The sequence below is a fragment of the Typopeltis vanoorti genome, chromosome 3, assembly GCF_054136105.1.
Source record: "Typopeltis vanoorti isolate ZY-2024b chromosome 3, IOZ_Tvanoo_1.0, whole genome shotgun sequence".
NCBI classification, from domain to species: domain Eukaryota; kingdom Metazoa; phylum Arthropoda; class Arachnida; order Uropygi; family Thelyphonidae; genus Typopeltis; species Typopeltis vanoorti.
Window position 1 is genome coordinate 111752295 of NC_143551.1, and position 20667 is coordinate 111772961.

Consider the following 20667-nt stretch of genomic DNA (forward strand, 5'->3'; position numbering starts at 1 on the left):
TGTAGCTAGGCTAGAGCCTTAGTAAAGTTCAGAACTATCATGGTGTATCCAATCCCTTGTCTAACTCAGCTCTGTGGAAATAGCATTTGTTACCATAGCGCTAAACTGCCTATCCTAAATTGAATTCTAGTCATCACTCGAGGTTTTTCAACCAGTTCCTCAGTTAGTCAATCACTACAAAATGGTTTTTTTTTCTCTCAGTGAGTTCTTCATCCCATAAACTCAAAAAAATCTACCATTAAACCCACAATATTTCAAAAAATAATATATTGCATTAGGAACCACATGTCAGCATTTATCTGTCTCTCTTCACCAGATGTTTAAAATTAGTGATGGTCTCAACCAGTTATCTCTGATGCTATGGTGGTGACTGTCTGCTCCTCAGTTAGACAGAGCTTAAAAACGTTCATTTTAAAATTTTATGGAATTTACAACCGTGTTAAAAAAACTTTTTCATTATCCCGACGTTTCGATCTTCACATCAAGATCATCATCTGGAGCATACATCAATATACAAGACAAGCTGAATTACATTATTAACTGTAAGCTAAAGAAACAATGATTTGATCATGTTATTCTACTGGCATGAATAGTGGGAGGAAAAAAAAAATTACATCAAGCTAAATTCTATTTACGATGACAGGAATAAACATTCTTTCAGAAACAATGATGTCCTATTTTTAGTATTACAATTCTTATTTTTGCTTTTAAGATACTGGATTTTCTACAGTCCTGTTTATAGTTGTTCTTAGTGTGGAACATTCCGTGGGTCAAATATATACCTTCCATATGTTTGGGATTTTTAGACCATCATTATTGTTCAGATTAGGGTGGTTGATAATAATCTCACATGCTTCCTTGAATTTTCGTTCATACCGTGTTTTAGTGCAATGTAGACAGCTAGTGCTTTTTCAGTCAATTCTGTGTAAGGAATTCAGGGCATGATCAGAAAGGCCAGCTTCACCATAATTATTATATTTAATGTGTCGTTTATGTTCTTTTTGTCTGATAGGAATTGTGCGTCCTGTTTCTTCTATATATGGTATGTTGCAAGTACAATAAATACCCACTCCCTCCATTAGCCCACCCTGGTATACTCCAGGGTGGGCTAATGGAGGGAGTGGGTCTTTGGATGAGTTAAGTAAGCTTTTTTAATTTTGCAGGAGGTTTAAAGGTGGCTTTGAAGTTGTATTTTTGTAATACTCTGTTTATTTTGTCTGATGTTCCTTTAATGTAGGGAATGGTTATAGTTTTACTGTAGTCTGGTTTGTCTTTGTTTTTATTGAGGTTTTTTTAGAGAATTTTGTTAATAGTGTTTTGGCTGTATCCGTTTTTTTGGAAAGTATTAAAGATAATTTTAAATTTGTCTTTTAGTGCCTGTTCGTTGGAACAGATCGTCTGCACCCTGTTTTTTAGCGCGTTGATGACACCTAGTTTTTGTCTTGGGTGGTGGTAGGAGTTTATGTGTATATATTGTCCCGTATGTGTTGATTTCCGGTAAACAGTCAAGGAAAGATTGCCAGAGGGAAGACGTGTGACAAGTGTATCCAGAAATGGAAGTATGTTGTGTTTTTCAATTTCAATTGTTTGTGTTGTTTGTTTAGGTGGCTAAGGAATGTGTCTAATGTCTGCCGGCCATGGGACCAGATCGTGAAAACATCGTCAACATATCTAAGTCAGACTTTGGATTTTAAAGGGGAGGAACCTAAGGCAAGTTGCTCAAAATGTTCCATGTAAAAGTTAGCGGGGGGGGGGGGTAATGGCGAGCCCATGGCTGTGCCTTCTTTTTGTAAGTAGAAGGTGTTTTGCCATACAAAATAACTCTACCGTAATACATGCGCAAAGAGCGCTGTGATATCTGGAGAGAATTTGTTCTGTAGGAGAAGGATTGTGTCATTGATTGGGACATTCATGAAGAGGGCAGAAACTAAAAAACAGGGTGCAGACGATCTGTTCCAATGAACAGGCACTTAAAGACGAATTTAAAATTATCTTTAATACTTTCCAAAAAAAAGGATACAGCCAAAACACTATTAACAAAATTCTCTACAAAACAAAGACAAACCAGACAAAATAAACAGAGTACTACGAAAATACAACCTCAAAGCCACCTTTAAACCTCCTGCAAAATTTAAAAGCTTACTCAACTCATCCAAAGACCAACTCCCTCCACTAGCCCACTCTGGAGTATACCAGATTTATTGTACTTGCAACATACCATATATAGGAGAAACAGGACGCACAATTCCTATCACACAAAAAGAACATAAACGACACATTAAATATAATAATTATGGTGAAGCTGGCCTTTCTGATCATGCCCTGAATTCCTTACAAGAAATGACTGGAAAAGCACTAGCTGTCTACATCGCACTAAAACATGGTATGAACGAAAATTCAAGATAGCATGCAAGATTATTATCAACCACCCCAATCTGAACAATAACGATGGTCTAAAAATCCCAAACATATGGAAGGTATATGTTCAACCTACGGAATGTACCTCACTGAGAACAACTATAAACAGGGCTGTAGAAAATCCAGTATCTTAAAAGCAAAAATAAGACAACATTGTTTCTGAAAGAAAACAATCTGAAAAAATGTTTATTCCTGTCATTGTAAATAGAATTTAGCTTGATGTAATTTTTTTTCCCCACTAGATGTCATGCCAGTAGAATAACATGTGATCAAATCGTTGTTTCTTTAGCTTACAGTTAATAATGTAACTCAGCTTGTCTTGTATATTGATGTATGCTCCAGATGATGTCTTGATGTGAAGATCGAAACGTCGGGATAATAAAGTTTTTTTAACACGGTTGTAAATTCCAGAAATTTTTAAAATGAATGCTTATCACCGTGTAATTCTAAAAGAAAAGCTTAAAAACGTCTTGCCTACTTCCTGTAGGGAATAAAAGCTGCTAACAGATAATAGCTAAATGTAAAAAAACTTCATCAAATGGATACAAGTGTCCTTCGGTAGTGTTATTGGAATTTTTTGTTCTTTATATTGTGTTTTGCTGCTTGTTTGTTTGTACTGCTTCTGAAACGTGCATCCATAAAGAAATGCACGTTGGTGGCACAGAGTTTTCAGTGCAAAAATCTAGCTCTGACTTGGATTTTTTGCAGTGGATATATTGTAAAAATTGCTATATATCTATGCACCAAAAATGTGAAATATGTGGACTGTTAGAGTGAATGAAAAGAAGGAAAGCATTACTATATGCAAAAATTGTCTAGATGGATTAAAATGATTAGAGATAGGAGCAAGAGTCAGGACCTTAGGCAGGAGGTAGTGAAAATGAAAAGTGAAATGAAACATCTGGAAGAGGATATTAAACATCTAAAGAAGAGAAAGCTAGTATTATGAAGAAACAAAGGATAGTCATATATCATTGTATGGTGGACTGAATCTCCTATCAACTTTTTCAATGAGTTTGTTTGAATTAAAAGAAAGAGCACAATAGTTTCAGTAACTTATTATTACAGTATTACACTGTATTATTATTGCCCATATCAGCCATTATATAACTATTGAGAACTTTGTAAGTTTTCAATAGTTAATTTTCAGTCACAGTTTCCTTTTTTTAATAAAGTAGAATAACTATGACTTTATGCCAGGATTCTGGTGGATTTCCTATCCCATATTTGATTCAAAAAAAAAAAAAAATCTGCCTTAAGTTTCATCAGCATATTTGAAACAGCTCCATGTTAGTACCATCTTCTCCAGGTGATCCGTTTTTGAAATTATTTAATATATCATTCAATTCCTGTATAGAAACATGTTCTGCCAGATTATTGGATTGTGATATTTGACCATAAATTCTGAAATACTGTAGCCATGAAGTTTTATCAATCACTTTAATTCTCTCTTTCATTTCTTCATTCAAATTGTTTAATATATGTTGTTTCACTGAATTTGATATGAAATTATTCCAACTCTATTTTATTCAATCAAACTTTCAATTGATCTTGTTAAATATTTTCCGAAAACATTTTCTTCTATTAGCTTAAAAATATCCTAATCCCATTGTTCTGCGATCTCTTTTATAATGCAATCTCTTCTTTTTTGCTTTTGTTAATTTTAAACTCTGGTGAAAAAAAAAACACTTTATATTGAGATATTTTAGTCTTTTCTAGTTTATGTTTTCATGATTCTCAACCATTGTGGAGTAAATTAAACTGGTGAATGAGACTAACTAGGAAGTGACCGGTTTACAATTAAAAACTTCTAAAAGCTTTGTCAAGAAAACATTTTGCTAATTTATTTACTGTTATAGTAATCTGATCCGTGTTCTCTTACCATCCAAGTAAACACTGCTTGGAAAGAAGTCAACAGACACTGCCATGAGCAAGGTGCATTATGCCAAGTGGCAAGCTATGTGTTTGTAGCCAGTATAAACTGGAGGAATATGATGTTCCCAAGTCAGTGCAACTGTATCTGGGGTGAAATGGCTGCAAGAAGGGAACTGACAGAGTTTGAAAGAGGCTTTGTGATAGGATGTCATGTTGCAGGTCTATCTGTTTGGCAAATTGGGCCATCCCAGGTCAACAATCAGTGATACCATACTGCGATGGAAGCACAAGGAATCAACAGCAAGTTCTACCTGCAGTGGATAACCCATCACAAGGTGTGATGATATGATCCTGTTTTAGCCTAGAACCTCTGTTTTTGGTGCCATGAATAATGAACTCTAAGAGGTATCTGAACATTCTGGATAATATAATGCTTCCTACTCTGTGGCATTTCTACGGAACTAACTATTATCTCTTTCAACAAGATAATGCACCATGTCATAAGGCTGCTATTGTAACTACATGGTTTGTGGGCATGAACGTCACCACACCTGACTGGCCACAGGACCCTGATCTCAACCCTACTAAACATCTGTGGGATGAACTGGAACACTGGGTAAGATCAAGGGACATCCACCCCACAATAGCCCAGGACCTAATTACATGCCTACAGGAAGAATGATCCAAAATCCCCATCGATTGCTATTGTATACTTGTGGAAAGTATGCCTTATAGGATTGCTGTGGCCAATCCTTTTGCAGCAAAAGGCGGTTCTAGATCTTGTTAAGGTGGGTGCCATGGCTGTTTTTTTCCTCATGCTATGGTGTCTGTTGACTTCTTTCCAAGCAATGTATTTATCTCAAACTCATAACATCACTTAATTCATATACAAAAAACAAACATCCCACCTGTTTATCTTTTATTTGATCAATGACAAAAAATTAATTTACATACACACCACATTAAGCTGGAGACCTAAGTTCCTAATATCTCCAATTATTAATAGCAGAATACTACTAAATTTCAAATATACTTCACTAAAATCATTTGGGATTATCATTTTGGTGGAAAGTATGTTAAAGTGAAACCAAAACTTAGCACTATTTATGATTTTAATGTGGTACTGTAGTGTTAATGAACTTTGTGTGTAGTTATAAAGGAAACAAGACATACTTCATTTGTTCTAGATGATGATATTGATAGTGATTACACTCAGAAAGAGGAGAAAAAAATTGCATGTGCCAGACATTTGCTTAATTTCACAATTTCAATACACTTGAAATCAATCGCTGTATGATATTTGAATGTACACATCTTAATTTTTTTTCTTTTAATCAGTTAAGAGCAAGCATTACATTAGATCACAAAGTTCATTTTTGCATCTTAAAAAAAAGTGAATTTACCAAATAAAAATCATTTGCATTTAATTTTTAAATAATAAAAAAGATTCTTCTTTTTTCGGTAGAAGTCCTTTGTATAAAACTAGTGAAAGAAGAGGAACATTATCAACTACAGGTCACTCTACTAATTACGTCTTAGATTTCCTTTTGCCAACAGACAAGAAACCTCAGCATTGGATTAAGCGTGGAACTGCTCTACTCTGCCAGCTAGATGATTGATTTGTATAGGAAAGATGATAAATTTATAATGTAAAAAAGTTGTATAAATAATACTGTACTTCAAGGATGTATATGTAATCTGCAATGAAAATAAAGTACAGAGAAAATTTTGGAATACATGAGGACTACAAAACTTTCAATAGATAAGAAATGCTAATGCACCACTGGATTAAGAGGCTCTGCTTTAATGCTGGACAAATCAAGTCTGGAATCCAAATCATCATCGACTTCACCCACTACAGCTCTAGATAAGAATTAAGAAATAAATATTAGTAGAGTAGACTGTCATAAGAAATGGATTTATTTTTGAAATAGTTACAGACAAAAGCATGAAACAAAAACTTACCAAACTTTATTTATAAATGATCATATGATGATCCACTAGTTATTCTATAAATGTCCAAGCACTAAACAAATTTTTGTATGGCATTGGTCGGTGTATCTAGTTTTAAATTATCTTTGCAAACAAAACCACTATCTAAGAAATAAATCCATTTATCATCCAGATCAATCATAATAACTCTGTGTGATGTAGTACATACATGCACTTTTCTAATAATATGAGTGCTATAACTGGCCCTCCCCCAATTCATGAAACTTATTTATGGCCTAGTCTAATTGTGTGTGTGTAAGGACTAATACTTTCTATAATAAATTTAGTTTAATCCTTTATCCAAGTGTGAGCAAACAAAGTTTGCGCCTGAAAGTATCTTCAGGGCTGGGGTAAGGTGATACAACACCGGGCAACTCGTTACAAAGGTGGAGCAAGCTAACATCACTCCTATCTCAGTATCTCCCATAATGCAAAACACATCTCCTTGCATATAATGTTATGCATTAAGGGAAGGGCCACTACCCAGACGAGTTTCGACCTTTATTGAGGTCTCTTCAGTGGGAGCCAGGCCCAAGTGGAGATACCAGGCAGAAGCATTAGCAAGGTCATCTTTACCTATAGGAGTTGCCAACGGTGTGCCACCTTTTTATTAAATTACTCTGGATTTAGTGTTGAAGATGAGATGTTTGCTCACACTTGGATAAAGGATTAAACTAAATTTATTATAGTCTAACCAAGTGAAAAATAAACTTTCAACATCTTTCTCTAAATCCAGAGTAATTTAATAAAAAAGGTGGTACACCGTTTGGCAACTCCTATAGGTAGAGATGACCTTGTTAATGCTTCTGCCTGGTATCTCCACTTGGGCCTGGCTCACACTGAAGAGACCTCAATAAAGGTCGAAACTAGTCTGGGTAGTGGCCCTTCCCTTAATGCATAACATTATACATATCCGCAAGGAGATGTGTTTTGCATTATGGGAGATACTGAAATAGGAGTGATGTTAGCTTGCTCCACCTTTGCAATGAGTTGCCCGGTGTTGTACCACCTTAACCCAGTCCTGAAGATACTTTCAGGCGCAAACTTTGTTTGCTCACACTTGGATAAAGGATTAAACTAAATTTCTTATAATCTAACCAAGTGAAAAATAAACTTTCAACTAATACTTTCTATATTTCAATTCATTAGCATTACAAATAAATTATCCATATAAAAATCCAGGGGTCCTTTTTTTAAACTGCTTAGTTTAAAATTTCTCTTAAATTTTAAACTTTTCCAAAATTACCAACCAAAACAACTACCTTTCGAAAGTTTAAGAAGGTTTTGAATAATAAAAACTGCACAAATGCAAACCATTTAAAAAAATAAAATTACTAGCAGGTTAATCAAGGTAGAGATTAGTTGTGAAATGTAAGCTTCAGAACTCTTCAAAGGTTTTACATAAAGGTTACTTCCTGGAGCCTTTGCAATGTGGAGTATTACATGAGATCCATTTTAATAAGCACCATTGTAAGCTGCTGACAAAAGTTTGTTAGCATTTATATTTCTTTTTCTTATGATCACTATCAACGATTTTCAGTGAAAAGAGACATGACAAAATTCAACAAACAAAAGTTTATTAAACACAGAAATGAACATTTCATGAGTTAAACCATAAAAAACACTAGCATGAAAGACCAAAAGTCAGTTAATAGAAGCAAAGCTTTAAGACATTTTTAGTTTTAGTAAGGTCCACATGAACAATGAAAGCATGTTTTCAGGAGTGAAAATATGTGATTTAATAAAAAGAGCAAGCAAAAGAATCAAGATATTTGAGCCTGTTGCATTATCAAGGCATGAGTGAACTGAAAGAGAGTATAGCATTTCTGTTTTCGGGAAAGTGTATCTAAAGCTCTCATGCAGCCACCTTGTCATACCTAGTTTACCTAACTAGGTATGATAAGGTGGCTGTATTCTTTCACCCAAGTTTTTGGTGAAAGAATACTATGATGAGAGGAGAGAAGAATAATATGGGAAGGATTAACTCCAGAAATAGTAGAAATGGTTTTGTCAGACAAAAAAAAAAGCAACAGGAGATAAGAAATCTCGTTGATATGAATCAACTCAACCTACTTATTTGAGCCAGTCAAGATTTAAAGTTACTTGCATATGCATCAGCCTGGTGGTTACATCTCAGGAAGATCCATTACTATCTGGATGCTGAAGTGGAACTACATGAAAAGATAAAGGTGGATGAGATGAAGGTATTATAGCTATTGCAAGTTTTATTTGAGCAAAGCAATAGGAATATCGGGAAGGGTGCTAAAGCATTAATAGTGTCAATGACCCAGTTATTCAACGTGAGTCTCAACATGAGTGCAATTCCTAATAACTAATGACAAGATAATTACATTATACAAGGGTTGAACTAAGACAGATGCAACTAATTATAGACTAGTCAGTATCTCTAGAGTAATCATAATGAGGGAACATCAGGTTATATCATGGTATGACTGTGTTTGGATAGCTCCAAAATTTAAGTTGTTTAGTTTTAAAAAAAAAAAAAAAATAGAGTTAACAGTTAAAAAATTGTATTAGAATCAGACTGTATTGTAGAGTTAGTTTCAGTTAAGTTTTGTTTTAAGTATTGTTACTTTAGTCTTTTTGAACAGTAAGTCATATAGCGTAGCACACGGCACTGATGCGAAGCAGAACAATGGTGTCCAAGGCATCATTGTTTAAAGAACTTAACCAAATGGATTTCGTGCAGTGCAATGTCTGCGAAATGTATACATTACCAAGGCAAATGGAATGTGGTTTGAAAGGGATAGTGGTGGGAAAGTGTGCTGAAAATGCTATGAGACAAGGATCAAAATTGTGTCTAAGGTCACGAGATTGAAGTAATCATCTCAAAATACTCTTGAAAATGCGTGATGTAATGGCAGATAGGATTGAGAGGGAGAGAGTAAAAGCGTTGAACAAAAGAATAGTATGACTGATGTAAAGAATGAAGAGGTTGGCTGCAATGGGGGGGAGGGGGTAGCTCGGTTATGTGGAATGATATACAGGGCAAAGCATGGGCTGGAACGAATGCACAAACAACTGCCTAGTGGGTCAGCTGATAACAGAAAGAAGTGCAAGATAAGAGAAATGAGGACTTGACGAAGAGAGAAAGAAAAATCAAGGAGCAAGTGTTGTATGACAATTCAATCATAAAAGGTGTGATCAACAAGATTTTGAAAAAAATCGTGCTTTCCAGGTGCAAAAATTAATGATGTTAGTGAGGCTATTATAGCACAAAAGGGTAGGGTGAAAGAAATTATTGTGTTGGCTGGAACGAATGATTTGAAAGGAGGAAAAAGATTTACTGGAAGTAGCAAAAGAATAAGCTAAAGATTGAAATTCACTAGCTAAAGAGTGAGAGAGTTAAGATAATAAGTGTTGTCATGGTATTTACAGAGTAGAGCTGGGAAGGGGGGCATATGTGACGTGATGTGTAACATTTTTTGCAACAAGTAGATTTAAGTGGCATTTCTGTAGTCCTGACTATCATTATAAAAAACTTTAACAAAACGATCATTGAATAGTTTGACTATAACTTCATCCTTGGTCACTCTTACATGATATCAATCCAGAAGAGTTCTCCCAGTGCTTCAGCCAGCTGCATAAGAAAAACTTCCTAAGATTTCTTCTAGCATGTTTTGCTAGACTCCTCTCATACTCTAACTTCTCCCTTATTATAGTTGTCACTCTTCTAGCCTACACTTTATAGATTCCATGTAACTGTTACTTTTTCTAAGTTTGTATTTTTTCCATAATCTCTTCTTCTTCTGTAATTCTTGCTTAATTTCCATATTCATCCATTTAATACCTATTCTATTAAACTCTTTTTGATTTAGACACACAGTCTGTTATTGCTATCATCAAATACTATTGCACACACTATATTAATCTCTTTTCTTACAAGTTCCTTTTCCCACAGAACTGTTTCAAGATGTTTTCGGAGTCTTCCATTATATCCTACCCTATAGTTCCACATGTATCCTCTTATGCCAGGTCAGCACAATATGATTACTGTCACCAACTAGTGGCAACGATCTTATCTACAATTACGTTAACCAACATTATTACTAAATCTAATATATCTTGCCTGTGAGTTTCCCTACATCAACTGTATGAAGTGATCCCTTCGGAACTCAAATTCTTTTCTCCTCTATATATGCTATTTCTTCTTTCCATTTTATATTTCTAAAGTTAAAATTTCCCATTATTATAATCTTTTTTCAGTAGCTAAACTAATTTTACTGAGCATTTCTTTCTCACCTCATTCATTATTTCCAGGTCTGTAACAGATCCCAACTAAAAAATCTCTCTCCATTAACATTTATTTCACACCAAATACGCTTTAAAATGACTCGTGCTATTAACCCCTAGTTCCTCAAACTTAAATGGACATTACTCATTTACCATCATCAATAGTACACCTTTCCTCCTTTTTCATTATTTCTATCATCTCTAAAAATACAGGGGATCAAAATTAAAGTATTCCTGTTTAAGGCTTTGTGGAGCACCACCCAGTGATCCCAAATGCTGTGAAACTTTGCAGGAATGCATTGTGCATTATGCAGAAGCTATATTTTGGGGGGAGGGGGGGGGGTGTAGTGAATGCAGATGTAGTAATTTTTCTATATGTGTGCTTTGAAGGAGAAAAGCAACACAAGCATAATACATTTTTATTCACTTCCATTACGCATTCACAGGCTGTATTGTTCTATGTACTGCCCTTCCCAGTGTGCCACAAACTGAATCCTTCGTGCAGTTTGCGATCTGTACAGGTCAACTGATGGCCCATACAGATCGACTGATGTGTGGTCTGATGTTGCACACATGCTGCTATGCTGTCTTTCAGCATTCAAGTTAAACCCTGTCACTGAGAAATCCCCAGAGCCAGAAGTCACAGGGGGTTAGATCAGCTGAACAAGGTGGCCATGCAGTGGGAAATGCATGGCTGATCACTCTGGCTTTCCATGAAATGTTCTTGAAGAACCTCCAGTACAGATCAACTGATGTGTTGAGGGGACTATCCTGCATGAAAATGACTGAATACATGCACAGGTACTGTGCATGTATTCACAACAAAATTGTTTATCATATCACAATATCTCTCAGCACTTACTGAGCAGGTCACAGAATCCAACGAGCAAATGACCTCAAAGAAAAATGGCTAAATGATAAAAGCTGCAAACCTGCACCCATACAGTAACTTTGAGTGAATGTAAAGGAATTGTTGGATTACATTTATTTTATGGAGAGATGAGTCTCACTCACCTGAATGTAGCTCATACCCAGCAATTGTAGGTATTCACAGCTCCATTCAGATGAAGGTGAGCCTCATCTCTCCACAAAATCATCCACAGCCATGCAGCATCAAACTCCACTCAAGCAAGGAATATTAAGGTGAATGTTAATCGACTTTCAAAGACCTGAGAGTGCAACTCCTGTGTCAGGGTTATCTTGAAAAGATAGAAATGCAGAATCTTCTGTAGATTTTCCAAACAGCTATATAAGGCAAACCCATGTTTCTTGATACAGCATGTGTGTTGTAGGAAACAGTTCACTTGTTGTGAACTGACTGGTTTGCAACCCTTACCAGGTCTAATTCCCATTTCTTCAAAACAACTAATCATTTGTTCAAAGCACATGGAGATAGTGGACCACATCAACATGTGTTCAGGTGACAAAATTTGTGGAGTGCAGCAACAGCATTGCAATTGTTTAGGTTTGGTTTTGGTTTATAGTTTATTTGGCACAAAAACTACAAAGGTCATACTGTGCCATACTAAGATTAAAACTTAAACAATTAAAGAAAATTGTAAACAATATGCCTGTACAAAAATTAGGTTCCACAAAGCAGAATCTACATAGAAACAGAATTGTTGCAGAGGGCACAACAACACACAGGTTAAGGTTAAAGGTTACAGTAGTACAAAAATTGTCAACAATACAAGTTAAATAAACAAAATGTGTGTACAAGACACCTAGCCAAGGAATGCAGTATCTACATACAGTTAAAATTATAACAGATGTTTTTATAGCCATTCATAAATAGGTAAAAAAAAATTATTATACAACAATGCATGCCATGCATAAAAATAAAATTTGGCAATGTGGTATCTACATATCTACAAGAAGGTTACACAAATATACAAGGTGTCCTACAGCAATACATAATTAGTCAAATAAATTAGTAAATAATATGTATGCACAAAAGTTAAGCAGAGCAATGCAGTATCTACATATAAACAAAATTACTGCAGCATTAAAGGCAGTACATAATTAGACAACAATACAAGTTAATAAACACAATGCATGTACAACACCAAGCCAAGGAATGAGGTATTACAACAATAAGATTACAACAAATGTTATTACAGTAATACATAGAGTTAAAGAGGAATTATTATACAATATGTATGCATAAAAATTAAGTTTAGCAGTGTGGTATTTACATATTAACAAAATTATAACAAGGTAACACAAGGCTTACAGAAATAAATGATTGGTCAGAAATTACACTAATGAATAATACATACATTAGTACTCAACACATATACATCACAAAACATTACATATTTTGTAATATATAAATATACATTATATACATTAGTACTCAACACATATACATCACAAAACATTACATATTTTGTAATATATAAATATACATTATATACATTAGTACTCAACACATATACATCACAAAACATTACATATTTTGTAATATATAAATATACATTATATACATTAGTACTCAACACATATACATCACAAAACATTACATATTTTGTAATATATAAATATAAAAGTTAAGTGAAGCAATACAGTATTTACATATAAACAAAATTGCAGTCAAATGTGTTTGTATAAATCAATTCTTTGTAAAAAATTAAAAACATCGTACAATCTGCCCGAGTGTATATGGTTTGGCCAGGTAGGCAAAAATTTCATTCCTCTCTCTCTCTCTCTCATGCAAAGTGCTGGCACTCTACCAGTATATGATAAATAGTGAGATGTGTATTGCATTTTTCACAGATGAGAGGGTCATTAGCTCTCAGTAAATGAGAATGTGTAAGATGACTGTGACCTATGCAGAGCCTAGCGAGACCAATTTCCTCTCTTCTCTTTATTTGTTGACTAGAATGCCAATGCTTAATTTCAGATTAATGTCATATAATTTGTTTGTTAATGCTTCCTGCCATGATGACTGCCATCGAGCAATTAGCTTTGATCATATAAACTGTCTGTAGTCTGTATATGGTACTGTCAAACAGTACGTGGAGAAAGTTTGAGCTGATTTAGCAGCTGCAGCCTCATTTCCCTTAATTTCAATGTGGCTGGGAATCCAACATGACCGAACATCAAAATTAAGGATTTTCATTTTGTGAAACAGGTGCAACACCTCATAAAGTACTGGACGTGGATTATACATAGGAGAGGAGATAGCCTGTAAAGAGCTCAATGAGTCTGTATGAATTGTACACTTTTGGTAGCAGTTTTCTTTTACATGAACAAGTGCAAGCTGAATGGCATATAACTCTGCTGTATAATTATTGCAATCAGGCAGGATCTGGTTGGAGATAACTGTCAGAAAACACAGCAGTACAGCCAACAGAGGTATTAGTTCTTGAACCATCAGTATGGATAGGCAAGAAATCAGAGTGTGCTGCTCTGTGCGCATTAAACAATTGGAGGTAGACAGATTGGAGTATGAAATTTCTGTAGCTGACAAAGTGAGAGGTTGCAGGGTGGTGTGCAAACATGCCATTGTGAGATGCTGTTATGTTTAGTGTAGGCAGTGTTGTCAACATTTATACCAAGAACTTGCATAGTCTCTTTAACACACACATACCAAAAAGGACGTATGGCAGTTTGAAGTGTGTGTGGTATTGAGCTTCCCAGTGCAGAGAAAAGAGACTAGTCCATGTAGGATGATCTGGGAGAGACTTTATCTTTAGGGCATAATTAAGAGACAACTGTTTCCGTCGAAGTGATAAAGCTGGTTCATCTGCTTCAACATAAAGACTCTGAGTGGGTGATGTGTGAAAGGCACTATCTGTATACCTGATGATGGATAGAATCCAACCATCGCAAGTAACTCTGTGTTGCAGAACCAGAGACTTGAGACCCATAATCCAGCTTTGGACATATAAGTGCACGATAAAGATGGAGTAATGAAGCTCGATCAGCACCCCACTCAGTACAGGACAGAGTGCAAGAAGGTTCAATGCTCTCTTGCACTTTTCTCTTAGTTGACGAATGTGTGCTAGAAATGTAACTGTCAAAGATCAGTCCCAAGAACTTGGCTTCTGTAGCTACTAGAATAATAGTGCATCCCATTCTTAATTCAGGATCTGGGTGAAGAGTGTGTTTTCGACAGAAGTGTACACAGACACTTTTTTCTGTTGAAAACCTAAACCCATTACTAAGAGCCCACAGAGAAACATGATCAATTGCTTGCTGAAGTTGTCTTTCATTTACCCTCATGTTACGGGAGTGGCAGTAAATTGTGAAGTCATCAACATATAGAGCATTGTCTACAGTGGGAAGAAGCTGTTCAGTGATTGAGTTAATTTTAACAGCGAAAAGTGTCACACTTAAGACAAAGACTTAGGGAATACCCTGTTTTTGATGATATGACTGAGATAGTGTATTTCCCACTCTGACTTGGAAAATTCACCTGGAAAGAAAGTTTTTAATAAATACAGGAAAGTGTCCTTTAAGACTCGGGTATAGAGGTCTTTTAATATGCCATATCTCCAGGCTGTGTCATAAGCTTCTTCCATGTCAAAAAAAAAAAACTGAAACAAGGTGTTCTTGCTTCAGAAATGCATCTTTTATACAAGTTTCTAAACGAACCAAGTGGTCTAAAGTTGAGCAATGTCTACAGAACCCACATTGTGTATTGGAGAGAAGAGTGTTGCTTTCTAAATACCAGCGAAGTCTGGCATTAACCATTGTCTCTATTATCTTACAAAGACAACTGGTCAGAGCAATGGGTCGATAATTATTTACTTGTGTTAAATCTTTTACTGGTTTTAGGATAGCAATGACAATTGACTTATGCCAAGAATTTGGAAACTCTGCAATTGTTTAGGTAGTACAGCTTCATGAGCAAAGCAGAATGGGACAAGGTTAGTGTCACTGTGGACAATATTAACCAGAATGAAGGAAAAAATCCTGTGTCCATCTTTATAAACCCTCCTGGCACCTGCCAAGTTGCATGGAATTTTGGAAGTGCTTTTTCTTTCTCAGGTATTGTTTCCACATGATGCACAATGTATTCCTGCAAAGGCATCACCCTCAGTAGTCAATGCTGTACACATGTTGCTCAGCTAAGTCGTTATTTTTTATTAAATATTAGCGATATTGTTATATATATTTGATGGTATTTTGTTTATTTTTGACTGTGTTGTTTAGCCAACTATTATTATGTGATATACTTTCAGAAACGTTTTTCATTATGGCACCAATGCATACGAGAAAAATGGCAACCATGACATCAATGCTGACTGATATCGATATGCAGGATTTGGTGCAATGTAGCATGTGTTTAATATATTTGTTGCAGAATGTGAATAGTTTACAGTATGAGAGCGTAATTTACAGAATGGAGAAAATATTTGCTGGAAATGTTTCGTGAGTATAAGAAATGGAGTCATGTTGGGAGCGAAAGAATGAAGTGACTGATATTATGGATATAAGGCAGGATTATCAACATGTTGTGGAGAATGTAGTGGAAGCAGTGCACAAAATACAAAGGAGAGTTGAAGGAAGTGGTTGAAAGAAATAATGTGGGTGATGAGATGCTAGTGCGGAAAGAAGCTGTACCCTTATGCAAACTATTTCAGGGGATAAAATGTGAGCTCAAACAACTGGAGAAATGATTAGCATGTGGTATATAAGGATGGAGAATGAAAGAAAGAGTGAATGGGGAAAAAAGAGATAGTATTGTATTAGGATCTGATGCTAATAGGTATACTTAATGAGAAAGAGGCAAAAGCATGTTTTCCCATTTGCAAAGATAAAGGATGCTAGTGAAGGTGTAAGTATGCAGAAAAAAGAAGCAAACAAGTTAATTGATTTCGCAGGCACAAATGATTTGAAAGGTGAGAAATATGCAATGAGAGAAGATATGAAAAAGTTGTTAGTAAAAGCAAAAATGAAGAGTAAGAAAGTAAAGTCTGTGAGTCTGCTCCCTTGATATGATAGGACAGAACTGAGAAGGGCCATGATTGCCAATGAGTCAATGAGAAGATTGTGCAGGAAAAATGGTGTGCAGTTTATTGATGTATGAAGTGAATTTGATGGGCAAAGCACTTATATATATATGCTCGAAAAACTACATTTAAATGGTTTTGGAGTTGTATGTTTGGAGAAAGTATTCTTTAGTGAGAGTGTGGTAGTGCAAAACCAGGGAAACTAGTTAGGGATGATGCAATCAAGCATGTATCTGGCCACCCCTGTGATAAATGGGCATGTGTACAGTAATAATTATGCAATGCCAAATGGCATTTCACAGGTTTCCGATTCGAATGTGTGTTGGTAATGATTTACAAGGGTACTAAGGGATGTTGAAATGCATGTATGCAAATGTAAGAAGTATCAGGAATAAGGTGAGGAGTTTTTGACATTAGTCAGCTCAACTTGCCAAAAATTATAGGCATCAGTGAGACCTGGTTGACTGAAAATGATACAGTTACAGGGATAGAATATAAAGGGTATTTTCTGGGAGGATAGAGAGGACAGGAGGTGGAGTATTGTTGACGATAGCTGAAGAATTATAACCAACAAAATTAGAAGTTAAAGAGGATTTTAGGTCTGAGGGAGACAGTTCATTTGAGGCCATCTGGTTTGAGATAGAGGAAAACAGGACAAATGATGATGGATGATGGACATACAATGATGGGTGCTGCTATAGACTAGGGGTCCACACGAAGATATAAATGTCATGAATTGATAGATTAGCAAAATGAGTGAATACGAACAATTATTAGCCAAGTTGCCCTGGTGTTGTACCCAGGTGGGTACAACACTAGGGCAACTTGGCTTGGACTCGCCGATAGTTCTTCGGCATGAAACTCTTAGAATTTGATCTCAGAGTTTCGTATCCGGCTTTAAAATAATGAGGGATTTATTATCCCCTTAACTTAATTTACGCAGCCGAAAAAATAGCTTCTTGGCTCCTTAAACCCTAAAGCTTTTTGTTAAGTAGCAAGTGAGAAGAAAAATGAATATGGTAGGATGACTTCAAACAATGCTCATGGTAGGAAGGTGACTAAACCAAAACAAAGAGTTGAGTTTTCTGTGTGATCATTTTGCAAAGGTGTATCATCCAGATGGAGATTTTACAAGCTGATGTTACAGAGACACACTGAGGTGGATGAACAGGCATACTATCCAACCACAGATGCCAGATCCTCGGGCTAGCAATGTGCCAAGAAGAGTCAATTCATGTTGAAGGAGAGAAAGGAATAAGGCGATGTACGAATTCGTTAACAACATGCAAAATCACGTGCTTTATACGTAAATTTTCCAACTGTTGTACAAGCAAATAGTGACTACTATAAAAACTAGAATTTTCATAAAAGAAAAGCTAATTTTCCGACGTATAATAATAAACACTCATCCCACAAAATGCATTGATTACTATTACTGGAATGGATTTGCCTTCTTCTGACATGCACGGAAGTGTCAAAGGGTTGCGCATCTGTGGTAGCACAGTATCAGCATATTAAAAAATATGAATGTAAACACAGCAGTGGGACTGGATGGCATATCAGCCCATGTACAATGTGAATGTGCCAATAGAATTGGCATCGCTTCTAACGAAATTGTTCAATTGAAATCTCAGCTCTGGCAGGGAGTGGAAAGAGGATAAGACAGTACCACTGCATAAAGGTGGCTCTAAGACGGAGGCAGAAACCTGCAGACTAATTGATATATCAGGAATGGTTGTTAAAGTATTTGAAAAGTTGGTGAAAGGTAAAAATACCACAGTGGCCAGATAGGGATGCAATACTCTATAGTGGGCAGCATAGCTTTGTAAAGGGTAATGACTATTAGTAATGATAGGGTAGTAGTGATTAGTAACTTATTCGCATTTTATAATAAAGTGACAACAGAATTGGATAAAGGTAATGGCTACACCATGATACTGCTCGACTTTACAAAGGCATTTGACAGAATACCACATGGAAAACTATCACAAAAGCTGAAGCAAATAGGAACGGATATGAGTCTAGTAGGATAGATAGGGAGATGGCAGGAAGACAGACAGACACCAGAGAGTAGTATATGGTAAGGCGGAATCTAGGAGAATGGTGGTGGTGACAAGTGGAGTACCTCAGTGTTCGGTACTAAGGCCACTACTCTTTAATTTGTATATCAATCACATAAGGAATGATTTAAGGGGGGGGGGGGGAGATTCAGTTGTTAGCTAATGATGAGGAAGAGCAATAGTTGATAAAGGTGATGTATATATCCTGCAGGACAATTTAAATAATTGGGATTGTGACAAAGGATAATGATTGTCAATTTAATGTTATAAAATGTAAAGTTATGCACTTCAGGTTGAAAAGGTTCTATATGGTGTACCATATTGCCATCCTAGTTGGCCGAGTGATTAGCGTATCCGCTCTCCAGCCAAAGGACTGCGGGTTCGAATCCTGCCGTGAGCATGGATGATTGTGATTGTCTGTGGAAATAGTAGTGGTCGGCGGTAGATGACGTTCGTATAGTTGCAGTCAGTTGGTGGACTGAGTGGCAGAGACAGAGTTGTAGAGCAGGCCCTCCTAATAATAATAATACGGATGGTATTGGATTGCAGGTAATTGATGATGCTAGGGACTTGGGAATAATGGTAGACAAAGATCTGAAGTTCAGAGAGCGTTGCAACAATCGGTAAAATTGCTCAAAGGATTATTTGGGTGTTAAAACACTAACAAGTAAAAGATAAGGAAGTTATCCCTCTTTATAAGGCTATGATTCAGCCACATTTGACTAATGTGCATAGATTGTCACCTGGGTTTCTTGGGGATCAGAAGGTGGGGTAGAGAGAATTCAGAGACAAGTGACCAAGATTGTGACAGGTCTGTGGAATACTCCTTAAGAGGATAGGTTGAAGGTTTGTGGGTTAAAAAGTTTAGTACAGGCAGAAAACAGGGAACATGATAGAAACTTTTAAGATATTAAAGAGGTTTTACAAAATTGATGCAAATGAAAGTTTTTAATATATGACATATAGAGAACTAGGGGCCTCAGTGGAAGTTGTGTAAGAGTGTGGTTAGTAGAAGTGTGCAAACCAAATATTGTGCATGGTGAGTGTGGAACAGACTGCCAGTATTGGATGAGTTCCCTGATGGTGATTGGATTTAAGAAGAAGTATGATAGAATTTGTGTGTATTGTTAAGTTCTGAATGAAACTGAAACTATATTAATTTATATTTTCTTCAGAACTTAACATGCATCTTACATTTTGGCATATACTGATATATCAGGGAGATAAAATTGCTTGTAAATTACCAGAAACATTAATAATTTAAGAATCCTTTTATTTGTCCATAGTGTTGTAATGTATTTACTGTGAATATTCCATTGTTTAAACTTTGCTAAATTTGTATAAATACTTGTATGTTACTGAAAGAAGGCTAATCGGATTAAGTACTGATAGCCAGGAGCAAAACATGTATGCCAAGTACACGTGCACTGTGGAAGGAGAGCACGCAGTCTCCCTCACACCACCACCGAAGAGTATGCTAGGGGAGATTATGGCGCTAGGTGCTGGGAGATGTAAGGTGACGTGAGCAAAGGGGGAGAAATTTAATGACGTAGTAAGGAAGTGTTGCCCCGAAGCAGCGCCAGCTCAGATTTTCTGTAGCATTTTCTTTAGTCGTCCTCTTAGCATGCCGATGTTCGTCCCCGTTCCTTGGAGGGATCGTCAAAGCAGAGATCATGGGAGAATGCCAAGGAATCCTTGGGAGATTGCTGGTTAAGGATTTGCCCAGCGAAGCTGTGTTCCTGTTTACCGCAGAGACAGCTAAGCCTTGCTGAGCCTGATGACCAGTGAATGGCGAGCACGTGTCTTCATCGGCAGAGATATATATCCAGTCCAGATCATTCAGTGGGGGTAATGCAGACAAGCAGAACGGAAAGTGGACCTGGAGGTGATGTTATAATTGATATGTATGTTGTTCTAATGGTTCCCCAGCAATTGGTAAAGTAGAAACTTTAATCTGTTTAGAGAATGTATAAAGGAAGAAAGAAAGACTTAGTTTAAGAGGGCAGTGTAACTCTGGACCAAGCTCTCATCACTCCTTGTCTCAGTATCTCTCATAATGCAAAGCACATCTCCTTGCAGACATGTATACTACTATGCATTAAGGGAAG

General features: G+C 36.2%; 2 protein-coding genes across 4 annotated transcripts in view; one reads left to right on the forward strand and one right to left on the reverse strand.

Moving 5' to 3' along the window:
- Nucleotides 1–6018, forward strand: part of LOC150108468 (dynein axonemal heavy chain 7-like) — a 990001-nt gene extending 983983 nt beyond the window's left edge. Inside the window, exon 45 of the mRNA XM_090390473.1 lies at nucleotides 5759–6018. Coding sequence (XP_090246599.1) covers nucleotides 5759–5912 — 154 coding nt within the window. The 3' untranslated portion in view covers nucleotides 5913–6018. The remainder of the gene's footprint in view (nucleotides 1–5758) is intronic.
- LOC150108469 (U6 snRNA-associated Sm-like protein LSm8) overlaps nucleotides 5972–20667 on the reverse strand; it is a 107749-nt gene continuing 93053 nt past the window's right edge. For all 3 annotated transcript variants that reach the window (XM_090390801.1, XM_090390800.1, XM_090390802.1), the window contains one exon: nucleotides 5972–6156. In XM_090390801.1, the coding sequence (XP_090246927.1) occupies nucleotides 6066–6156 (91 nt within the window). In that variant the 3' untranslated portion in view covers nucleotides 5972–6065. The remainder of the gene's footprint in view (nucleotides 6157–20667) is intronic.